This window comes from Scyliorhinus torazame, chromosome 17, assembly GCF_047496885.1.
Source record: "Scyliorhinus torazame isolate Kashiwa2021f chromosome 17, sScyTor2.1, whole genome shotgun sequence".
NCBI classification, from domain to species: Eukaryota; Metazoa; Chordata; class Chondrichthyes; order Carcharhiniformes; family Scyliorhinidae; genus Scyliorhinus; species Scyliorhinus torazame.
Genome location: NC_092723.1, coordinates 117,007,873 through 117,031,584, shown reverse-complemented (window position 1 = coordinate 117,031,584; position 23,712 = coordinate 117,007,873). Strand labels below are relative to the sequence as shown.

Below are 23,712 nucleotides of genomic sequence, written 5' to 3'. Positions count from 1 at the left end.
AGGTGGTCATTCACCTCCTTTTGTGTAGGCTTCTGCTGGCGCCAAAGAGTCTATGTGTCTAAATGTTGCTCATTGTTCCTGGGGATTGCTCATTAGTATGCAGATGGCTGGTGTTTTGTTATGCTGATGGTTGCTGGTATCGATCTTGTCTGGCCTTTCCAGAGGTAAATACATAGTCAACCTGCAGCTGCTCGTTTTTGTCCTGTTGGCTGACTTTCCCATCAGCACTTGCCGTTCGCCATTTTAAATCAGGAGTTAGCCATTTTAAGTGGTTACACAAGGTACTGCGAGGCCTGGATACAGTTGTCATGGAGAGGATGTTTCCACTTGTCGGAAAAACTAGAACCAGAGGACACCATCTCAGACTAAAGGGACGATACTTTAAAACAGAGATGAGGAGGAATTTCTTCAGCCAGAGGGTGGCGAATCTGTGGAACTATTTACCGCAGAAGGCTGTGGAGGCCAAATCATTGAGTGTCTTTAAGACAGAGATAGATAGGTTCTTGATTAGTAAGGGATCAGGGGCTATGCGGAGAAGGCAGGAGAATGGGAATGAGAAAATATCAGCCACGATTGAATGGCAGAGCAGACTCGATGGGCCGAGTGGCCTAATTCTGCTTCTATGTCTTATGGTCTTATGGGAGAGCTCCGCTCGCACCTCTGTCCAATGGAGTAGCCCAGGCGCCATCAGGCATACCGAGGGAGGAGGAGGTGATGGGGCCTGTGCCGGTGACTCCCGCAGGGGAGGTTCTGGAACACCGCAGCACCTCGGACTGCCCCCCACCTCCTGCCCCTGGCGCATCTGAAGGGCAGCGGGCAGAACAGGGCGGCACTACACCACCTGGGACACCCGAGCAGCAGCCCCTGAAGATGGCTGCCAACAGGGACCCAGGTCGCAGGACGGAAGTCACAGTAGGCCTCCCCCAATCCTGTTGTACCATCTGCATCCTGCTATATCCTCCAGAACATCGCGCAGCAGAGGGGCGACGTGTTGGAGGAGCATGAATGGCGGGCCACCTGGGGATCCATCTAGAAGTAGCGTTGGGGCCTGTAAGGCCAGAAATTCAGACACCAGTTAGGTTGGCATGGGTGCGTGGCACAGTTTATTTATAGAGGCTACGGACAAATCTGTCAATATTTGTGTACATTAAACATCTGTTAACACTGTTACAAACTGCCTCGGTGCTCTGTCAGGTGGGTGTGAGGGCTGGCTGGTCTGGGCTGGCCAGAGAGGGGTTGCAGGGGGTGGGGGGACCTGGGCTCTCCACCCTCAACCCCCTCCTCCTCTCGACCGACCCCACCTCCATCACCCCAAGGGAATCAATGACACCGTGTGATGGAATGGCTAGCTCGAATGCAGGGTTCACCCAGGTGGACGGTGGAAGGTGCTACCGTGGGCAGGAGCCAGATGTTATCATATGATGTGGAGCACCACAGCTCATCACAGAGTGGGTTGGCATCATCCTCCATCACTTGGGCCAGTCCCGGTGTTACTGCCAACACAGGGCTCGCACCGTCTAGTGCGGTAGGTATGTATCACGGAGGGAGTTACAGGTGGGGGAGGGGGGGGGGGCGGTGGTGGCTGGGGGGGGGGGCAGGAGTGTGCGGGTGTGGAGGTGGGATGCGGTGTCTGTGCCCTCCTCCGCATCCTCCTCCTTGGAGGAGCCTGCCGTTCATCCTCCTCCAACACGTCGCCGCTCTGCTGCACAATGTTGTGGAGGATGCAGCAGGCCACCACGATTTGGGTGACCCTCTCAGCATCATACTGGAGGGCCCCTCCAGAGTGGTCCAGGCACCTAAACCACATCTTCAGGATGCCGAAGCACCGGTTGATCACGCCCCTGGTTGCGGCATGGGCGTCGTTGTAGAGGGTCTCGGTGTTTGTCGTGGCCTCCAGATAGGCGTCATCAGCCATGATCGCAGTGGATAACACCTGTCACCCAAGAGCCAATCCCCCAGCCAGGGGGGCATCTCGAAGAGGCCGTGAATCGTCCAGTGTGCCGGGATGAAGGCGTTGTGCACACTGTCCGGGGACTGGGCGCAGACGTGTACGATGCGCATCTGATGGTCACATATCGAGTGGAACCCCTTTCAGTTTGTGTAGAGCGGCAGATGTTCGTAGGGCGATAGTCATCCATTGAACACCCCGTGGACACACGGCATGTTGGCGATGGCGGCCAACCCCACTGCATCCTGGTAGGCCTCGGTCCACATTGAAATGGATGTATTGTGCCGACTGGGCGTATAGGGCCTCCATGACAGCGTGGATGCACCTGTGCATCGAGGTCTGTGAGATCCCGGAAGGACTCCTTGGCGTAAATGTTCAGGGAAACCGTCACCTTGACAGTCACCAGGAGCATGTGTCCTCCCCCATACCCACGTGGTGCCAGGTGTGCCATCACCTGGCAGAAATTTTGCACCGTCTCCCTGCTGAGCCGGATGATGCACGATCAATTGCACAAAGACTAAAGTTGGGTACAACTGTGGCTTTATTACAGTGAGATGCGTGGCCTCCTGCTGCAGCTGGCGAAATGGCAGGGCACTGGAGGTCATGCATATTTATACAGTTCTCCGTGGGCGGAGCCAGCCGGCAGGAGCTACCGGCGAACCTGTAGTGCAGGTCCTACCTTACATCTCCTATTACAGTGGTTCACCACACCGGACTTTTGCCTACATGCCCAGACCGACAGGTCTTTGAATGACAGGCACTGCCGGTACTCAGGAGGCCTCAAGTGGTGACCCCTTGGCACCTCCTCTTCCTCCTCAGCCTGTTGGGTGGCCAGTTGTCCATCTTGGACGTCTGCCACCTGTTCCTCTGGGGCAGACTCCGCTGCTGCAGCTTCTTCCTCCTCGAGCAGCGCCAGCTCGTACAGCCGCAGAACATCCCCCAGGGCTGCGGCAACTAGCAGGAAGGCCACCATTGCTGGTTGAATTCCAATATCCATTGACTGTAGGGGGTGAAAGGCTGACGTGTTAGCACGGTACATACCCCCGTGTCCAACAGGTCCAATGGGCTACATGGTGGCCCCGGTTGACATTGCCGGCTCTGCCCCTGCATGACCCCCCTCCCCCCATGATCCCAGCATCACTGCTCCCATCGGCCCGGTGCCATGGGGACTCTGGTCCTGGTGCCCATTCCTGCCGCCAGGGGTACTGTCGGCTTGCCAGCGGTACGCTCTGCGGTCCCCACCCAATGTCCCCATAAGGGCTACATTGGGTGATGTCCTGGGTGGGTCTCTGGTGCCCCACCGGCAGATGGTGACTGGTTGGGTGGCGGGGGTATTATGGCAGAAGGTGGGGTGCGGGGTGGTTGGGTGGAGGGTGGGACTGGGGTGGTGTGATGGGGGCACCCATATGGCCGTTGTCACTCTGGAGAACCATGGGCCAAGGTCACAATGGCGGTCAATGCCTGGGCACCCCAGCTCAGGAGTGGGTAACCTGGCCACCCAGCCCGTTTCTCGTCATCCCCCTCCCCCCTAGCCCTTCCACCCCAGTCAGCGCGGCCATGGCAGCCCATGGTCGCGTCTCTCCGGGTCCTACCTCCTCTCTCTCTCCCTCAGCCATTACCGCGGCCTACAGGGCAGTTATTTGCTGCAGATGCCACTGACCATCCACCTTGGCCCATGGTTTTTATGAATTTTTGATTTTTAAAAGCATAAATGAACCTCGTCGTCAGGAACTCGGCCTATTGGAGGCGGAGAATTGCGGAGGCCCTGGAGAATACCAGGTCAGGCCTGCTAACGATATACAAGTGGTGTTTATTGCACGTGCATTCCGGTACACATTGACGCCGCTGTTGAGGCAACGGAGAATTGTGATTTGGTTGAAATCGGCGCCCGCCGTGATTTCAGAATTGGAACCGATTCTCCACCCAATCCCATTTCCCGATTTCGGCATCGGCCAACGGAGAGTCCTGCCCTTGTTGTTTTGACCCATAAATGAAAACGGAATCATCCTCAGATTGTGAATTATAATCTGAGGAAAACTGGTTGAAGAATTTCATTTTTTTTGTTAAAATGTGACCTTTTCCAAATGCTGGGAATAAAGAGCCATCCCCCACCTCCCATTGAGAAGAATGGAAACACGTCGTTTGTCATTTAGCCAACTGAGAAAAGTTCATAAATCTCAGGGTAGTCAGAATCTGAAGATTTATTAGAGGGGGGACTGGTCCAACAACATAGCTTAGTGCACTTTAATGTCCCACTATCCACACCTGTCTGTTTGGTTGCATGGGTTGTGCAATGCACAGATTGTAACTCCTCCCCGCATTGTGTTACAATTTATTAATTAGCCGTGAAAGCTAACACAACAGGGGCGGGATTCTCCGAACCCCCGCCGGGTCAGAGAATCGCCAGGGGCTGGCGTGAATCCCACCCCCGCCGGTAGCCGAATTCTCCAGCACCGGAGATTCGGCAGGGGCGGGAATCGCGCCGCGCTGGTTGGCGGCCCCCCCCCCCCCCCCCCCGGCGATTCTCGCCGCGCTGGTTGGCGGCCCCCCCCCCGGCGATTCTCCGGCCCGGACGGGCCGAAGTCCCGCTGCTGGAATGCCTGTCCCGCCGGCGTGGATTAAACCACCTCTCTTACCGGCGGGACAAGGCGGCGCGGGCGGGCTCCGGGGTGCTGGGGGGGGGGCGCGGAGTGATCTGGCCCCGGGGGATGCCCCCACGGTGGCCTGGCCCGCGATCAGGGCCCACCGATCCGCGGGCGGGCCTGTGCCGTGGGGGCACTCTTTTCCTTCCGCCTTCGCCATGGTCTCCACCATGGCGGAGGCGGAAGAGACCCCCTCCACTGCGCATGCGCGGGGATGCCGTGAGCGGCCGCTGATGCTCCCGCGCATGCGCCGCCTGGCAATGTCATTTCCGCGCCAGCTGGCGGGGCACCAAAGGCCTTTCCCGCCAGCTGGCGGGGCGGAAATCAGTCCGGTGCGGGCCTAGCCCCTCAAGGTTAGGGCACGGCCGCTCAAGATGCGGAGGATTCTGCACCTTTAGGGCAGCGCGATGCCAGACTGGCGTCGGTCGGCGGACGTCGCGCCGATTACGGAGAATTTCGCTCCAGGTATAAAAACACAATGGGATAAAGAAACACAGCCATTAAGGGCACAGAGACTTTGCAAGACAAAACACTCCCCACGCTGACGGCTGCAGCCATCGCCTCCCCAGGCAGCACTGGTTGCCCTGTGACTGTGCAAGACAAAAACTGTTTTTGCAGAATAACAGGAACTGGAAAAAGGAATCCCGTCAGGCTACAAGTCAATGGTCTGTTGTGTTGGGTGCTCTGGATCCGTGGAACACATACAGGTCACCAACACTTGAAATAGTGCAACACTATTTTATTGAACCATTAACTGTTTAAACATACTCAGACTGTGGGTTAATACGATACTAGCTTTAACTAAAGACCTTTGCCTTGTCCTAACCAGTCGATGCACTCAGCACATGGTGAATGTCTGTGTTGCAGGCTGTGAGCTCTGTCCTCCTAGCTAGCTGCTACTCAAATGAGCGGGAACTCTGATGCCCCCTGTCATTATAGTGCGTGTGCTCTCACTGGTGATTGGCTGCGGTGTTGTGTATGTTGATTGGTGCCACTGTGTGTCCATCAGTGTGTGTCTGCACCATGATATACTGGTGTATATTATGACATGGTCTTTGGAGACAGGGGAGCGATCGAACAGAAATGATTCTAAGTGTGGTAATGCGAAAGAATTGTCGGGTGTTTCCCGACAGCGAGGCCATCACCGGTATCTAATGTTAATGAGAGCAGCTTATGCTGTCCCACGGGCTTCATGCTGCAAATGACCGGCCCGCCAACTGATTGCCCGGGATCGGGCCCAGCAGCTTTCCGCTAATGGGGGTTAGCATCACTTAAACCGACCCCGCAGAGCAAACCTTAGACAGCGCGCAGTCATGCCACCGCGCAGACCAGTCCCACGATTCAGAGATGCTGACCTGGCCAGACTGATAGATGCGGACGAGTCCAGATGGGACACCCCGTTCCCCTGAGGGGCTCGGCGAATCAGTCACAGGGCAACCAGTGCCGCCTGGAGAGGTGGTGGCAGCAGCCATCAGCGTGGGGAGTGTGACAAGGAGGACCGCCACCCAGTGCCACAAGAAGCTAAACGACTTCCACCAGGCCGCATGGGTGAGTTGGCATTGGCCCCCTGGCACCGGTCCTGCCTGCTACCCCTCGACCCCTGGAGGCCCCCACCCCTGACAACCCAATGCTTGGCACCTCCCCCCCCCACCCCCCCCCCCCCTCCACCCGCCTGCATAATACCACGGTGCCCAGCAGACCCTGACATTCATTACCACACCCTATACATGCCCAACAGTGGTGCACCCGCCTGTCACCCACCATGTTCCCCCCACCTCAACGATGCATGAAGCATTGGGCTCATATTGCCGCCTCCGTGTCCCTGCAGGAGACGTTGGCCCACAACAGACGAGATAGGTTCAGAAAGATGGCGGGCGGGGTGTCAGGCCTCCGGGTCTCCCCCCCCCCCCCCCCCCCCCGCTATGAAGTACAAACTCTGGAGATCGTGGGGGTGGCTGAGGACAAATCGGCCACTGATATAGAGATTAGCCACCACCGCAGAAGTGACTATCCACCGGTCCCAACCCAGAGGACCTGTCACACATGAGTTGTTCATGCCAGGATGATGATCCTTCCCTCTCACTTACCACATGTCCATTCTCCCGCAGGATCTCCATCTGATGGCACTGCCACCCCCCCTCCCCCCCCCTGCAGCCCCACCGCCGCCCATGAGAACACCTCGGAGGAAAGCTCCGAGGATGCCACCATTGAAGCGCCACGCTTTCATCGCCACCCTCGACCAGCAAAAAGACACAGACCTCAGTGGGCAAACATCGTGGACAGGCTTCAGGGTGACAATCTGGCGAACACCACACAATTGCACTGCTCCAGAGTATGTCCCGGTTGCCGAGGGCAGTGTGCCAGATGCAGGTGAACATTGGCGAGGCGCTGCGGAGAATGGCCTGCCCACCGAGGGGCATCGCTGAGGGCATCAACACCTTGATGCAGACATTGGGGAGCTGCTAGCCTGGCAGGTCAATCCAGCTGCCCCTCTATCCCGAGATGACCCCCAGGGCCCTATGGGCACCGATTGGGAGGAAGGAGCCCTGGAGGGCCACCCTCAGCTGCTCTACAGGGAGACGATGGAGGTCACCAGCTCATCCGAGACCACCATCCGCTGACAACGGCGCGCCTTGGGGTCAGCATGCCATTGCCAAGTCAAATGGGGCCCTCCAGCCCCAGGAACATAGAACATAAAGTGCAAAAGGAGGCCATTCGGCCCATCGAGTTTGCACCGTCACACTTAAGCCCTCACTTCCACCCTATCCCCGTAACCCAATAATCCCTCCTAACCTTTTTGGTCAGTAAGGACAATTTATCATGGCCAATCCACCTAACGTGCACGTCTTTGGACTGTAGGAGGAAACCGGAGCACCCGGAGGAAACCCACGCAGACACAGGGAGAACGTGCAGACTCCGCACAGACAGTGACCCAGCAGGGAATCGAACCTGGGACCCTGGCGCTGTGAAGCCACAGTGCTATCCACTTGTGCTACCCAGTGGCAACTCCAGTGGCATCAAAGGCCGCAGAGCGAGGTAAACAGAGGACACGCCTCTGATGTGCATCCTGGGGAAACACCTAGATGTAGCGGCAGAGCAACGAGAGCTAAGCAGAGAATCGCTGAGAGGGCACCATGGGGAGGGGGGCAGCACTATCTACCATAGGGAAGGGGTCGAGAGGCAAATGGAGTCTCGATTGTACAACATTAAAACATGTTACACCCGAGGCATGCAAAGCCTCCGTGACGTTAGACCGCACTGCGACCATCCTGCACCCCCCTCCCCCATGTTGCCCTTGGCCCTCCCCCCAGCCCCAGCAGCCAGGCCCTGCTACTGACCTACTCCCCACCCCCCCAAGACATACCACGTGCAGGTGATGAGTGCCAGCGTGCACGCAGTAGACAGGCAGGAGTCAGACTATGGCATAGATTGAGGACATTGCACGACAATCACCAGGCAGGAATGTTCCCTAACAGTCAGGGAACACTTCAGCAGTCAAGGGCTGATCAAGGGCAGTCAGCCTCTGATCTTCGGGTAAGCGTTCTCCAAGGCGTGACAATGCAAAATCGCCGAGCAGAAACTTATAGCCAAGTCCCACACACGTGAGTACGGCCTCAACAGGGACCTTGGATTCATGTCGCATTACATTCACCCCCCACCATCTGGCCTGCGAAATCCTACCAACTGTCCTGGCTTGAGACAATTCACACCTCTTTAACCTGTGGTTATCCCTCTCTCCAGTTGCTCCATCTGGACCTGTAGACTTAATTACCTGCAAAGACGCGCATTCGAAGTAGCGTCTTGCATCTTTGACTTTGTCTATATAAATGTTTCTGGAACCCACCTCTTCATTCACCTGAGGAAGGAGCTGTGCTCTGAAAACTAGTGATTTGAAACAAATCTGTTGGACTTTAACCTGGTGTTGTAAGACTTCTTACTGTGCTCCCCACAGCCCAATGCCGGCATCTCCACATCACAGATTGAGGTGCACCAGAGCTCAGCTCACAGCAGGTTATCATCACCCTCCTGCCTTTTGTAATGTCCCGCTGACAGTGCTGACATAGGCCCATCACCATGGAGTTATGTAACAGACCTTCAGAAGGTGGAACAGAGCAATTCGGGGGGCGAGGGGGCAGAGGGGTAAGGGGGAATGGTTGGGGGGGGGTCACGGGTACAGGGGGACGATGGTGGGAAGGAGCGAGGTGGGTGGCGAAGCCACGTCCTATGAGAAACGGTTGGGGATGAGGCCTCCCTACTCTTCCGGGCCTGCTGGACCCTCGCTGCCATCCGTCCTCCATCCTCCACCCTCCGCTGCTCCCACAGGTCCGCCCAAGCTTGATCTCCAGCCCTTCCTGACACAGTTCCTTCTCGGAGGTGGCCACATGATCCTCCTCCTCCACCTCCAGCACATTGCCCCGCTGCAATGCCAGGTTGTGAAGGGCACACTAGACCACCGCAACATGGGCGACCCTCCAGGGGGTATACTGCAATGCACCACCAGAATGGTCGAGGCATCGGAACCACATTTTAAGCTGTCAGATGCACCACTCAATGACAGACCGGGTGGCCACATGGGCCTCATTATATCGGTCACCGGTCTCTGTACTGGGCGTCATTAGCCACGGCCTAAGTAGGTACCTCTTATCCTCCAAAAGCCAACCGTCAGCCTGGGGTGTCCCTCAAAAATGCCAGGGATCTCCGACTGCCCCAGGATGTAGCTGTCAAACATAAGTTTGGCGTTTAGGGAGTGGAAACCTTTCCTGTTGATGAAGGGTACAACCAGACCGCCCAGTGCGCGCAAGGTGACATGTGTGCCATCTGTTACCCCCTGGACCGGAGGCATCCCAGCAATGGCGGAGAATCCTGCTGCTCGGGCACCTTGCTGGGCCCAGGTCAAAGTGTCTGTAGTCAGCTGCCCCGGCAAACAGGGCACCCCTGACTTCACCGATGCAGGAGCCTGCACGTTCTCCCAGTGTATGTGTGGGTTTCCACCGGGTGCTCCAGTTTTCTCCCACAAGTCAAGAAAGACGTGGGGCGTCATTCTCCGCCGGCGGGAGTCTCCGTTCTGCCGGCGCTCGGGGGTTTCCCGACGGCGTGGGGGTGCCCCACAATGGGAAACCCCATTGACCGGCCGGTGTTACGGAGACTCCCGCCGGCCGGTCGGCGCAGAAATGTGGCGGGGCGGGTAGGAGAATTTCGCCCGTGGTGTTAGGTGAATTGGACATTCTGAATTCCCCCTCTGTGTACCCGAACAGGCGCCAGAATGTGGTGACTAGGGCATTTTCACAGTAACTTCCTTGCAGTGTTAATGTAAGCCTACTTGTGACACTAATAAAGATTATTATTATTACTTGTGGGCTGTTGGTTGGGATATGTCGCACAAGTTCCCGCTCAAGCCCTGGAATGACCCTGAGGCTTATAAGTTCAGGGTTGCGGTGACCTTGACGGCTACTGGGAGTGGGAATCTTCCTCATTGCATAGTTGATTTGGAGTTGGGGACCAAGGGCAATGTGTCCAAGTTTGCAGACGACACTAAGATGAGTGGTAAAGCAAAAGGTGCAGAGGATACCGGAAGTCTGCAGAGGGATTTGGATAGGTTAAGTGAATGGGCTAGGGTCTGGCAGATGGAATACAATGTTGACAAATGTGAGGTTATCCATTTTGGTAGGAATAACAGCAAAATGGATTATTATTTAAATGATAAAATGTTAAAACATTTTGCTGTGCAGAGAGACCTGGGTGTGCCAGTGCATGAGTCGCAAAAAGTTGGTTTACAGGTGCAACAGGTGATTAAGAAGACGAATGGAATTTTGTCCTTCATTGCTGGAGGGATGGAGTTTAAGACTAGGGAGGTTATGCTGCAATTGTATAAGGTGTTAGTGAGGCCACACCTGGAGTATTGTGTTCAGTTTTGGTCTCCTTACTTGTGAAAGGACATACTGGCACTGAAGGGTGTGCAGAGGAGATTCACTAGGTTAATCCCAGAGCTGAAGGGGTTGGATTACGAGGAGAGGTTGAGTAGACTGGGACTGTACTCATTGGAATTTAGAAGGATGAGGGGGGATCTTATAGAAACATATAAAATTTTGAATGGAATAGATAGGATAGATGCGGGGAGGCTGTTTCCACTGGCGGGTGAAAGCAGAACTAGGGGGCATAGCCTCAAAATAAGGGGAAGTAGATTTAGGACTGAGTTTAGGAGGAACTTCTTCACCCCCAAAAGGTTGTGAATCTATGGAATTCCTTGCCCAGTGAAGCTCCTTCATTAAATGTTTTTAAGATAAAGATAGATAGTTTTTTGAAGAATAAAGGGATTAAGGGTTATGGTGTTCGGGCCAGAAAGTGGAGCTGAGTCCACAAAAGATCAGCCATGATCTCATTGAATGGCGGAGCAGGCTCGAGGGACCAGGTGGCCTACTCCTGCTCCTAGGTCTTATGTTCTTATGTTTTATGTTCTCCTCACGAGGACGTGGCACAGTTGCTGCAACATCTCCTTGCTGAGGTGGAGCCTCCTGCTGCACATGTGGACCGTTATCTGTTTGAAGGACCAGTGATGCCTGTACACCTTCGGCTGTTGCTGGCCTCCCCCTCTGGGTCCCTCCCCAGTCTGATGGGCGTCCGGGTCCTCAGTGCGGAGGATGGGGCTCTGCACATGGGCCACCATCTTGAGCCTCTGTCGACGCTGCTGCCGCCTCCTTCTCCAGCATCCGGCCGCCTGGACTGCCAACGCCATCCCTCAGGGTGTCATCGAACACGCCCTGCACATGCACCCCCGGTCACAGCAATGGTCCCTGGGCACCAGACCCCAGACCCTGTACCCCAGACACTCGCTGGAAAAGTTTCCTTGACTGAGCGCTGGTTCCCACTCTAGTCCAAACACCCACCCTCTGGTTGTGGGGATTTTCCAGCTCTTGGATGTTCGAATGTTGGTTGATGCCTCTGTGGTGTTGATGCCTCTGGAGCCTAAGACATGTGTCCAACCCCACAGCCTGATTGAAATGTTAGGCACTAACAACCACCTGCATCATGGCACAACTACCCATGGGAGTTCACTTGGTAGCTGTGAAGTGCTCACATTCCTAGGGTTGCCTATTCCCCATTAGCAATAGCCTTCAGCTGTGCGGCCAGCAGCCGCCACAGTTAACGGGGGTTAAAGTGACCTTCACCATATTACCACGGACGGGGCTCTGTTCTGGGGGCGTTTGATGCGACAGACAGGCAGCAGTTAGAGCTCCCTCCGCCCGGGGGGGCCATGGTGGACTGGTGGGCGCTGGGCCCCCTCGCCCCACTGTCCAGTGGCGACTCCCGAACGATGGTGGCTCACCTTCCCACCAACGACCGAGCCTGCCCCCCCATCTGGGGCTCCCCCCCCCCCTCCCCCGCACCCCACCCCCCTGGCCCCGAGCTGCCCCAGCTGACTGCCTGAAGATGGCTAATCACCTCATCGGATCCCCACAGCAGGAATTGTGCTAGCTTCACATTTTCAAATAGGTGTACTAAATGGCCTCCGCGTGACTGCTCGCTGGGGAGGCAGTGAGATCACAGGATGCTGTTCGATAGGGGGCGTTCTTCACATTAATGGGATGGAGATCGGTCTTTTAAAAAAAATTTTGAGTACCCAATTATTTCTTTCCAATTAAGGGCCAATTTAACATGGCCAATCCACCTAACCTGTGATGTGTTGGGTGCTCTGGATCCGTGGAACACATACAGGCCACCAACACTTAAGTTAGAAACTGTTGAACATACTTTCACTGTGGGTTAACACGATGTCAGATTAAACTAAAGACCTATGCCTGTCCGAACCAGTCTATGTACTCAGCACATGGTGAAGATCTGTGCTGTAAGCTCTGTCCTTCTGAGAGGCTGCATCCCGAATGAGCGGGAACTCTGATGCCCCCTGTCTTTATAGTGAGTGTGCTCTAACTGGTGATTGGCTGCGGTGTTGTGTGTGTTGATTGGTCTTGCTGTGTGTCCATCAGTGTGTGTGTCTTCACCATGATATACTGGTGTATATTATGACAACCTGCACATCTTTGGGCTGTGGGTGTGAAACCCACGTAAACACGGGGAGAATGTGCAAACTCCACACTGACAGTCAGTGACCCGGGGCGGGGATCGAACCCGGGTCCTCGGTGCCTTAGGCAGCAGTGCTAACCACGGAGCCGCCGTGCCGTCCTGAGATTAGTATTAATTGGTGATTATTGGTTTCCTGCCACGCCGCAGCGGGGTCCTGATCTTGCTAATGGGAGTGGGCCGGTTAGATCGGAAACTGATTGTCCGCCATGGTTCCCGATCTCAGACTCTCCCACGATCTAACTAGCCCGCTTGTTTTTGCGCCTGCGCAACATGGCCAGTAGATCACGCACTGGGATTGCGTACGTCTTTGCGTGTTCCAAAGCCTTTTGGATACACCCTTTTATATTTCTTTGTTGCCGCAAAGAGAGAAGGTAATGAGTTGCCCTCACTCTGGATTCTTGTATAACACGATGAGAGGGTTTATCAAGGCTGTTGCTTATACAATCAAGATAGTCATCTGCTCAAAGCCCGTGCACTCTGCAGACGTCACTACATATCATGTGACGCTGAACCAGCAGAAATGTATTCGCAGATACATAACAACCCTCCCTCTTTACTTCATTCGTGTAACGACAACAATTAACATTTATACAACAGAGAAAATGCTGGAAAATTTCAGCAGGCCTGGCAGCATCTGTAGGGAGAGAAAAGAGCTAACGTTTCAAGTCCAGATGACCCTTTGTCAAAGCTCAGGTAAAAGTGAGCTGTCCAGTGTTTGGAGATTATGAGGTTGGAAGCCGTAGGGGGAAGGCATCTGGAGGAAATGAGGTCGCTAACGGTGTTGTAGATAATGGCTTGATATTCAGTGGTTTGGTTATGGACCAGGGGGAGGTAGGAGGAAGTATCTGAGAGTTGGCGCTCAGCCTCTGCGAGGTAGAGGTCAGTACGTCAGACGACAACAGCACCCACATTGACGGCAGGTTTGATGACAAAGTCAGGGTTGGACCTGACAGAGTGAAGAGTGGAAAGTTCGGAAGAAGAGAGGTTGGAACGAGTGAGGGGAGTAGAACAATTAAGACGGCCAATGTCCCATCAACAGTTCTCAATGAAAAGATCGAGGGCAGGTAGTTGTCCCGGCGGGGGTGTCCAATTTGAGGCAGAATGTTGGAGGCACATGAAAGGATCTGTAGAGCGGGGGGAGGACTCTTTTTCCAATTTTAGGTTTCAGATTCCAGCATCCGCAGCATTTTAAAAAAATTTATACAGCAGATATCCTTATGTATTATTTCTGCACATATATACAGTTCAATAAGGTAGACTCTGTAGTTGATGTCAGTTCCTTTTTTGCAGAATTTAGTGTTCTTGAACTTGGTTGCTTGCGACCACAGAAGTGACCTCATTCCTTTTTGTAGATGGTACCTCTTGAGTAGTTGTTTCAGTATCTGTCATTATAAGCATTGAAAAGTCCTCAGAAACAGAATCTGAACTTGTCACTGTCTCTGATCTCCATTCCAAAGTATAACTCTCCAGATCTTCTACAGGTAGAATCTCTTCAGAAGATTCTGCAACCTTCTTTGTGTAGCAAGTAACCAATCAGAATGACGTCAGCAAATTCTTTCATCATCCCTCTGTACCGTGTATGAAATTGGATCTTTGTTTGCTAGGCTCATAGCTGCTACCCATTTATCTTTGGTGGTGTAACTCCTAGCTTCCACGCTCTCTCCCTGGTTGAATACTCGCAGCGAAGGTTTACCAGATTGGTTCCCGCGATGGTGGGACTGTCTTATGAGGAGAAACTAAGTCATTTAGGATTATATTCATTGGGGTTTAGAAGAGTGACAGGGGATCTCATAGAAATTGATAAAATTCTATCAGGATTAGACAGGGTAGATTCAGAAAGAATGTTCCCGACGGTGGGGGAGTCCAGAACTAGGGGTCATAATTTGAAGATGAGGGATAAACCTTTTAGAAATGAGGTGAGGAAGAATGTCTTCACCCAGAGAGTGGTGAACCTGTTGAATTCACTACTACAGAAAGTAGTTGAGGCTAAAGCATTGTGTAATTTCAAGAAGGAATTAGAAATAGCTCTTGGGACTAAAGGGATCAAGGGATATGGGGGGAAGGCGGGATCAGGGTATAGATCAATCATGATCATAATGAATGGCCGAGCAGGCTCGAAGGGCCGATTTGCCTTCTCCTGCTTCTATTTTCTATGTATGTATGTTTCTATGTATGGCCTTCGAGAGTGGCTGAACACTGAGGCAGCCCCTTCTTCCTGCAGCCTCAGCAGTGGCCACACCTATGGGTGGCGCTGCTGACCCTCTGATTGGGTCGCCCTCGGTAAAATGCTGCCCAGTATCCTGCCACCCCTCCGTGTGGGCTCAAGACTTGATTTTGGATTCAGAGGCAGGATAACTCTAAAGTTGAGAAAATCTCAGCTTAAAGTGTCAGCCATGGCACAGTTGATAGCATTCGTGCCTCTGAGATAGAAGGTTTTGGGTTTATATCTCACTCCAGGGCATGAGCATAAAAACCTAAGCTGCACCGAGGGTAAGTCGCATTCTCAGAGTTGTTCTCTTTTGATGTGATGTCAAAATTGAAGCTCTGTCTGTCCTTTCAGATGGTCGTAAGACATTCCATGTCACCATTTCATTGAAGAACAAAGTAATTGCCCTTTGTGTCCTTCTGGCTGATAATCTTCCCTCAGTCAACATCACAAAAACAGATTATCTCAAACCTTTCCCACTGCCGTCGTGTTTAGTACATCACAACAGTGATTGCACTTGACCAATGCTTCACTGGCGTGTAAAGCAGTTTGGTTGTGAAAGGTGCTTTACAAACGCAAGTCTTTCTTTTTTTTTTCTGGTGATCTGAGTTCAAATTCCACTGCGGCAGTTGGAAAATTTAAATTCAATTAATTAATTAAATCTGGAATTAAAGCTTAGTATCAACAATGGTGACTATGAAACTATTGGAATGTTGTTTAAAAAAAACCCATCTGGTTCACTCGTGTCCTTTAGGGAAGGAAATCTGCCGTCCTTATCTGGTCTGGCCTACATGTAATTCCAGACCCACAGCAATGTGATTGGATCGTAACTTCTCTTTGAAATGAGCTAACGAGCCCCATTCAGATATATTCAAGAGCTCTCCACCTTTTCATGGCTAATTGGGGGATGGTGATAAATGGCAGCAATCCCCATATCCCCCAAATTACTTTAAAAAAAAGAGACATCCGGTAACCCCCATACCTGCCAACTGCTGCCAGAGTTTGTGACCATGGATGGGGCCCATGGGCAGTGCCCCTGGTGGTGTGGTAATTATCATTTGTTATGCAAGTGATTGGTTGCGGGTTAAATGTTGACCAGGACAATGGGGAGATCAATCTCATCCAAAAACAGACACACCAGCAACAGTGCAGTGATCCCTCGGTACAGCATTGGTGAGTCAACATGGATGTTGAGGTGAGATTGCTAACTGATCCACAGATAAATGATTCTGCCTGTCCAGACCCTGTTTTGATCTTGCCCTCCATTCAGGCACACCCTGCTGCACCCATTCAAAATGGTTTTGGCATGAAGTGAAATTCATATTGAGGCATCAAAACATAGAAAAAAAACAAATCCAACTTCTTCCAAAATTTCCCACGTTAATTCAGTAAAGCCATTGCGTAACTATGAATATCCACACCTTGATTTTCTTATGAAACAGTCTTGTAGCTATAGTCCCATTATCCCTTTGTTCCACAGGCACTGGAGGACACAGAATTCAAAGGTAAGCCCCAGGAAACACGCATTTTATTACCAGCAATAAAGTGTTTTTATTCTAGCTTTGTGCAGTGAAAATGTGAGTAGAAAGTACTGCAGGTTTTAATTAAGTATTCATAATAAAACTTTTACTATGTTGCAAAAAAAAAAGTGAGGTTGAATTAAAGAAAGAAACTCGTAGGGTGATCTAGTCGAATTGCTCCAAATGTTTCCCTGCTCTTGGCCAAACAGCAGGTAGAAGTTAAAATACCTTATGGAAACAAATCCTGTCTGTTTATTTCTCTCAAAATGGAATTTAATGTTGATGACGGGGTCTCACCTGCCCTCTGGGCAACTGGTGGGAGCCTCCATTGGGGAAGGCCACTGGAATGAATTGGCCAGTGTTGGATCATCCCCAGAATCTAGAACCCCCCAGGGGCAGGGTTGGGGCAGGGAGGGATCTTACATTATAACAGTGGCTACACCTCAAAGGTGTTTAACTGGTTGTGAAGAATTTAGAATGTCCTCGGATCATAAACCGTGCTTTATAAATGCAACAATAGCATTATGAGTATATACCCCTAACATTGTTGCGGACGTACCTACACCACATGGACCTCAACGGTTCAAAAGGCAATTTGTCACCACCTTCGCAAAGGCAATTAGAGATGGGCAATAAATACTGGCCTAGCCAGTGACACCCACATCCCATGAATGAATAAACAAACTCTATTTAAAAAAAATAAATTTAGACTACCCAATTTGTTTTTTCCAATTAAGGGGCAATTTAGCGTGGTCAATCCACCTACCCTGCACATCTTTGGGTTGTGGGGGTGAAACCCACGCAAACACGGGGAGAATGTGCAAACTCCACACGGACAGTGACCCGGAGTCAGGATTGAACCTGGATCCTCAGCACCGCGAGGCAGCAGTGCTAACCACTGCTAAAAAACTCTATTAATAGTTTGTGAAGGAATGAACTCAACACAGTTAATATTTATCTTTTTGAAATTTATGAAGCATTTATAACAGCAAACAAATCAACTGAGTTATGGAAATGTTTAAAAACTCCAATCAGATTATCATCCGTCAGAGATTATTTATTAATACGTTATTAATAACAATGGTCATGTAAAGCTACATTTTCCATTTAGTTAATAAGGATGGACAGTGGCCAGAGTGACAGAGGAAATACTGCCCCAGTAACTTTACCCGTCTTTCATTAAGTGCAATACTGAGGGAGTGCTGCACTGTCAGAGATGCCGGCGGGAATTCTCCGACTGTTCGCTGGAAGCGGGATTCTCTGGTTCCCTCACCGTCACACCAAGGGCCAAGAGATAAACTCCTCCCAAATCACTTACAATTTTCCTTTCATAAGAACATAAGAACTAGGAGCAAGAGTAGGCCATCTGGCCCTTCGAGCCTGCTCCGCCATTCAATGAGATCATGGCTGATCTTTTGTGGACTCAGCTCCACTTTCCCGCACAAACACCATTACCTTTTATTCCTTTATTTTTCCAAAAATTATCTATCTTTATCTTGAAAACATTTAATGAAGGAGCCTCAACTGCTTCACTGGGCAGGGAATTCCATAGATTCACACCCGTTTGGGTGAAGAAGTTCCTCCTAAACTCAGTCCTAAATCTACTTCCCCTTATTTTGAGGCTATGCCCCCTAGTTCTGCTTTCACCCGCCAGTGGAAACAGCCTCCCCGCATCTATCCTATCTATTCCCTTCATAATTTTATATGTTTCTATAAAATCCACCCCGCATCCTTCTAAATTCCAACGAGTACAGTCCCAGTCTACTCAACCTCTCCTCGTAATCCAACCTCTTCACATCTGGGATTAACCTAGTGAATCTCCTCTGCACACCATCCAGCGCCTGTACGTCCTTTCTCAGGTAAGGAGACCAAAACTGAACGCAATACTCGAGGTGTGGCCTCACTAACACCTTATACAATTGCAGCATAACCTCCCTAGTCTTAAACTCCATCCCTCTAGCAATGAAAGACAAAACTCCATTCGCCTTCTTAATCACCTGTTGCACCTGTAAACTAACTTTTTGTGACTCACGCACTAGCACACCCAGGTCCCTCGTGCATGAGTCGCAAAAAGTTGGTTTACAGGTGCTGCTATTTTCCTAATCCTTGGCCATCCATTTGCCATCACTTCTGCAGATGGTAATGTGCTCAACTAATTCCTCACCTTAACCTGTCACACTCTTGCCTTCAATATAACACTTTTTTCTCTCACTTTGGTAAGTGCCTCTAGTAGTTCACCTCATTCTCTCATTTCCAAGCGGTGCTTACTTCAATGTATTGGGTACATAATTGGTATAGTCGTGCATCAGTAGGTCTGGATGGATCATATAAAGCAGTTTGGGGCTTCTCTCTTCTCAGCCAATACCACTCACTACTCTAGGATCACCCTGGAGAACAGAAATAACCTCTGGTTAGACTGAAGATGGCTGGACCACTCCCAGGTCAGACAACATCTCTGCAAAGTATTTTTCACGCCAATGACCTTTTGCCAAAACCTGATGCAAATCATGTACCTAAATGTTAGTTTGATTTCACCTTCCTCTTCTATTTTTAAATAAATTTAGATTATCCAATTAATTTTTTCCAATTAAGGGCAATTTAGCGTGGCCAATCCACCTACTCTGCACATCTTTGGGTTGTGGGGGCGAAACCCACGCAGACACGGGGAGAATGTGCAAACGCCACACGGGCAGTGACCCTGAGCTGGGATCGAACCTGGGATCTCTGCGGTGTAAGGCAGCAGGGCTAACCACTGCGCCACCGTGCTGCCCTTCATCTTCCTCTTCTGTGAGGTCCAGTTTTAAATTGGATGGTCCAGTTACCCACAGAGCAACCATGAGATTCTGTTAAGATAATTTGTAGATTTGTGCTGATATTGTCAGCTAAGTCTGAATGAAATTAGAAGATTAGAGGCTAATAGTTTCTGTCCTGAGTGTATTCAATGTTATGTCTTCCGGTTTGTCCGTACATAATTGAAGAGGACTTTCATTAAAGCTTGTGAATGCTTCTTTCTAATGGTAAGGTGGAATGCACTTGTTTCTTTATAACATTGTGTGATACTTGCTCAGACTTGCCCATTACAGCCTTAATTAAGGAGTGCCAGAGCCTCAGGAATTAAGGTGTGCTCAAAGATGTGACTTTCTCTTCATAAAGTAAATGATTGCCTCCATGTTCTGGTCCCTGCTGGCCATTTTGACCTCTCCCCCTGACGTGGTTGCAAAATTCCAGGGAACGCTCATACGCTTCCTCTGGGATAAAAGACTGCTCTGAGTCACTGCTGCGGTGCTGAGACTCACACTTGGGGAGGGTGGTCAGGTGTGCCTTTGCACCCAGCCAGGTGGCGACCTTCCACATTTGGACCCTGCAGCGATACCTCCTCATTGATCCACCTCCACGATGGTGTACCCTGGTGACGTATTTCTTCCGCCAGATGCATGACCTGAACTACGATGTGCAGCTCCTGTTTATAGGCCTGAGGGGTCTTCATCACTCCTTGCAGGCGCTGCTCATCTTTTACCAGGTCCTGCTTAAAGTCTGGAACATGGTCACCTTGCGGCGCAGCTCTCTCCTGTCAGGAATGTCACCAGGGAGCCATTACTCAGGAATGCGCACCTCCACCAGTACCATTTTGAGTGGCTGGTGTAGTGAAGGACTATGGCTGCTGGGGTGACCATGGTCGGGGATGTGCTGGGTGGCAGAGGAGTGGGCTGGATGACACGCCGTGAATTGGCACGTCGTGCGGCAGTGGGTGTCCTTTGCTCGCAGCCGATGCCTTCCATGGCCTCAAAACGGTCATGCTCGGACCAGATGGCACTTGTGGTCTTGAGGAATCAAAGGTGTGCGGTGCACTTCCGTCTGAGCATATACCTGCTTGGACGGAATGTCACATTGGCCCCAAACCCTGAACTCTCGCTCGGAAGCCAGAGGCCCACAACCTTAGCTGCCCTCTTTGCCCTTTTGCAATGCACAAAGGGGTTTCCCTTTTGGGCTGCACACTTTTCACCTCCTCGCCCACCGCCCAGACATGCCTTGGCACATCTTGTTGCTGCCGGCAGCGGAGGTCCTCACTGGAGGTCCCTCTGCGGAGAGGTCCTCCTCCTCAATCTTGGGGATCCAGGGCGGAGGGTGTTGCATGCAGCAGTGCCATGCAACTGTCGAAAGCACCGGTTCATGGACTCCCAAGATGCAGCTTTGTGGAGTCCATGGACCATGTATACGTTAAATGTTTTTGGCTGGACTCCCTTCTTAATTTCTTAACAAACCTTTTATTACAGTTTTGTTTGCATTTCAGCCCCATGTTCCTGATCTACGGGCACCCAGTGCAGAGAGGGGTGGGAAAGGAGGAAGACCTCCTCAGGAAACTGCTCCTGGGCCTGGCGAAACTTGCCATTAACTGGTCCAGGCAGCGGGCGATTGAGGGGGTCATCCAGCCCAACGGTCAGCCCCTCTTCCGCGGCTTCATTCATGGCCGGGTTTCCCTGGAGTAGGAGCATATGGTGTCCACAGGCACCTTCGAGGCCTTCGGTGCCCAGTGGGCACCTGAGGGTCAGTGGTGCTTTATTGACCCTTTTAAACACCTTTTGGTTTACATTTTTAAGTTGTCTTTTTTCATTGTTTTTCTTTAAGGAGCAGCCCCTTTTAATTTATCCCTCCATTTGTTGATTTAGTTTAATTAGTTGGAACCCAAAAGAGTTCAAACGTGAGACTTGTTTTTGTGAACTTCGAGAACACTGAGGGTGGGAACATGTCTAACTCTAATGTGCAGTGCTCATTGTAATCAAAACTCATTTTGTAGATCATTTGAAATACAGTAATAAAAGAGAACAATGCTACAGCAGATTTTGCAAGTGAGGGAAACAAATTTGCACTGACTGATGCTATAACAACAAAGTACAGTGCACCACTCGATATTGGCACTATGTACTGTTTATACCACATATACTTTTAAAAAGGTCCACAACATGGGCAGCACGGTAGCATTGTGGATAGCACAATTGCTTCACAGCTCCAGGGTCCCAGGTTCGATTCCGGCTTGGGTCACTGACTGTGCGGAGTCTGCACATCCTCCCCGTGTGTGCGTGGGTTTCCTCCGGGTACTCCGGTTTCCTCCCACAGTCCAATGATGTGCAGGTTAGATGGATTGGCCATGATAAATTGCCCTTAGTGTCCAAAATTGCCCTTAATGTTGGGTGGGGTTACTGGGTTATGGGGATAGGGTGGAGGTGTTGACCTTGGGTAGGGTGCTCTTTCCAAGAGCCGGTGCAGACTCGATGGGCTGAATGGCCTCCTTCTGCTCTGTAAATTCTATGAAATAACTTTCGTAATAAATGTTCTGAAACATAGCGCTCAATAATCCCCCTTTGTCCCTCAAATTGAGGATGCCCTGTACTCAGGGTCATGTGTTTCTGCCATGTCTGTCTTCATGTGATTGAACAAGCTGATTTTTGAACCATATATTTTTGGATGCATGGGCAGGACATCCTTGATTCATCCTATGAGACACTGGGATCTAGAGTGCAGGGTTTATTTCCTTTTCCTTCCTTCTCTGCCACCATTTTGCCTCATCATGAAGACACTTTGGACTCAAAATGTGTTGCAACTTGATGGACAAGTTGTCGGCATGATTTGTAGCAAGCTCCTCCCAGTCACTGCCGTTGGGTCTGAAGGAGGGCTTCAGAAGCATTTTCTTTGCCTTCCGCTGGAATATTGTCCATTTGGGCGTTGGGAAAACAGGACTAGGTAGAGGAGATGCTTTTCCGGCCATCCGGACAGAGTGTACAGTCCATTAAAGTTGATTTTGCGGGGGTTTAGCTTGAATGTTTGTGGAGCTGGCTTCAAGAAGCATTCTAGTGTTTGTTCAACAGCCCTCCTATTGAACCCGAAGAATGCAGCAAAGATATTGCTGGTGGAATATCTCTAGCGCTCTTTTTTTTTGTAAAATATTTTTATTCTCCATTTTCACATTTTCTTCAGAATGTACACCCCACCAACAAGCAGTAAACGGTAACAAATACAAAGTCAATCAATTCCCTTATCAACAACAACGATCCCATCCTCCCACCACCCCAAACAGCGCCCCACCTGACAATATAAGCATCAAATAAAACAAACCCTCCCACGGTGGGAAAAACAAAGGAAAAAAAAAAGAAAAAGGAATCAGGAATCGCCTATGGTCACCATTGACCTATAGAGTCCACCCCAGCTCCCCTCCCCCTAACATTCAATGCCATCCAGTCCCCGAAAGAGTACCGTAAATGACACCCATGAATTGTAAACCCCCCCCCCCCCCCCCTCCCCTACTCCTCCCCTCCATTTCCTCTTATAAAACTCCTTCCTCCAACCTCTGTTCCTTCCCCCCAACATTCCACCCCGGCTAGACTCATCGGAACCCGTTCTGCCAGGCTCCGATGGCCGCAGCCCCTCCCCCCACCTCACTCCCGTTCACTGGTCGGTTTAAACCGGCCAGCGTGGAGGCCCCCGCCCGGGTCTCTTTCCCCCTTGCCCGGTCCCAGGAAAACCAAGAAATTCACTTTAGCATACAAACCCCACATACACACCCAAAGCCCCAAAGAACCATCATTGCAACTGAAAGTCCCAACTCTTCCCTTGTCCAAATATATACAATGTTGGCTCATTTACCACATACACCAGCACGCAGTGAAAAAATACAGTTACATGAGGCTACATCGGTACATGACCATTTCTCAACTCAGCCACAGTCCTTCTGCCTTCACAAACTCCTCCGCTGCTTCCACCGTCCCAAAATAAAAGTCCTTGGATTTGTCGGTCACCCTCAACTTAGCTGGGTATACTATGCCACACTGCACCTTACTGATGTACAGTGCCTTCTTCACCTGGCTGAAGGCAGCCCGCCTCCTCGCCAGCTCCACCATAAAGTCCTGATATATGCGTATACCAGCTCCAGCCCACTGCACCACCCGCTTCTGCATTGCCCATCACAGGACCTTCTCCTTCACACTGTACCTATGAAAACACAAAGTTACTACTCTTAGCGGCTCATTATCCTTTGGTACAGGCCTCCACGACCGGTGAGCCCGATCTAGTTAATATCGGGAGGGATCATCCCCCTCCCCCAATAGCTACACCAACATCGTGGCAAAATACTCAGTCGGCCTCGGGCCTTCCACTCCTTCGGGAAGTCCCACAATCCTCAGATTCTGTCGCCTAGATCTGTTTTCCAAGTCGTCCATTTTGGCTCGCAGACCCTTGTTGATCTCTATTACCTTCCGCATCTCCTTCCCCATCGAGGTAAGGTGATCACTTTGCTGCAATAATGTCTCTTCCACTTCCTTCAAC

The 23,712-nt window shown here is 51.2% G+C and overlaps 1 protein-coding gene across 4 annotated transcripts in view; it reads left to right on the top strand.

The window, feature by feature from the left end:
* The window catches only part of LOC140394095 (mesothelin-like protein), a 92,114-nt gene that overhangs the window by 4,290 nt on the left and 64,112 nt on the right, over positions 1 to 23,712 (top strand). Inside the window, exon 3 of one of the 4 annotated variants that reach the window (XM_072480939.1) lies at positions 16,356 to 16,380. The exons of 2 other annotated variants lie outside the window; for them this stretch is intronic. Coding sequence is in view for 1 of the 2 variants with exons in the window: in XM_072480936.1 (XP_072337037.1) it covers positions 18,818 to 18,836 (19 nt within the window). In the remaining variant the exon portion in view is untranslated. Of the gene's footprint in view, positions 1 to 16,355; positions 16,381 to 18,780; positions 18,837 to 23,712 lie in introns of those variants that run through there. One more of the 4 variants, XM_072480936.1, reaches the window with a different exon arrangement.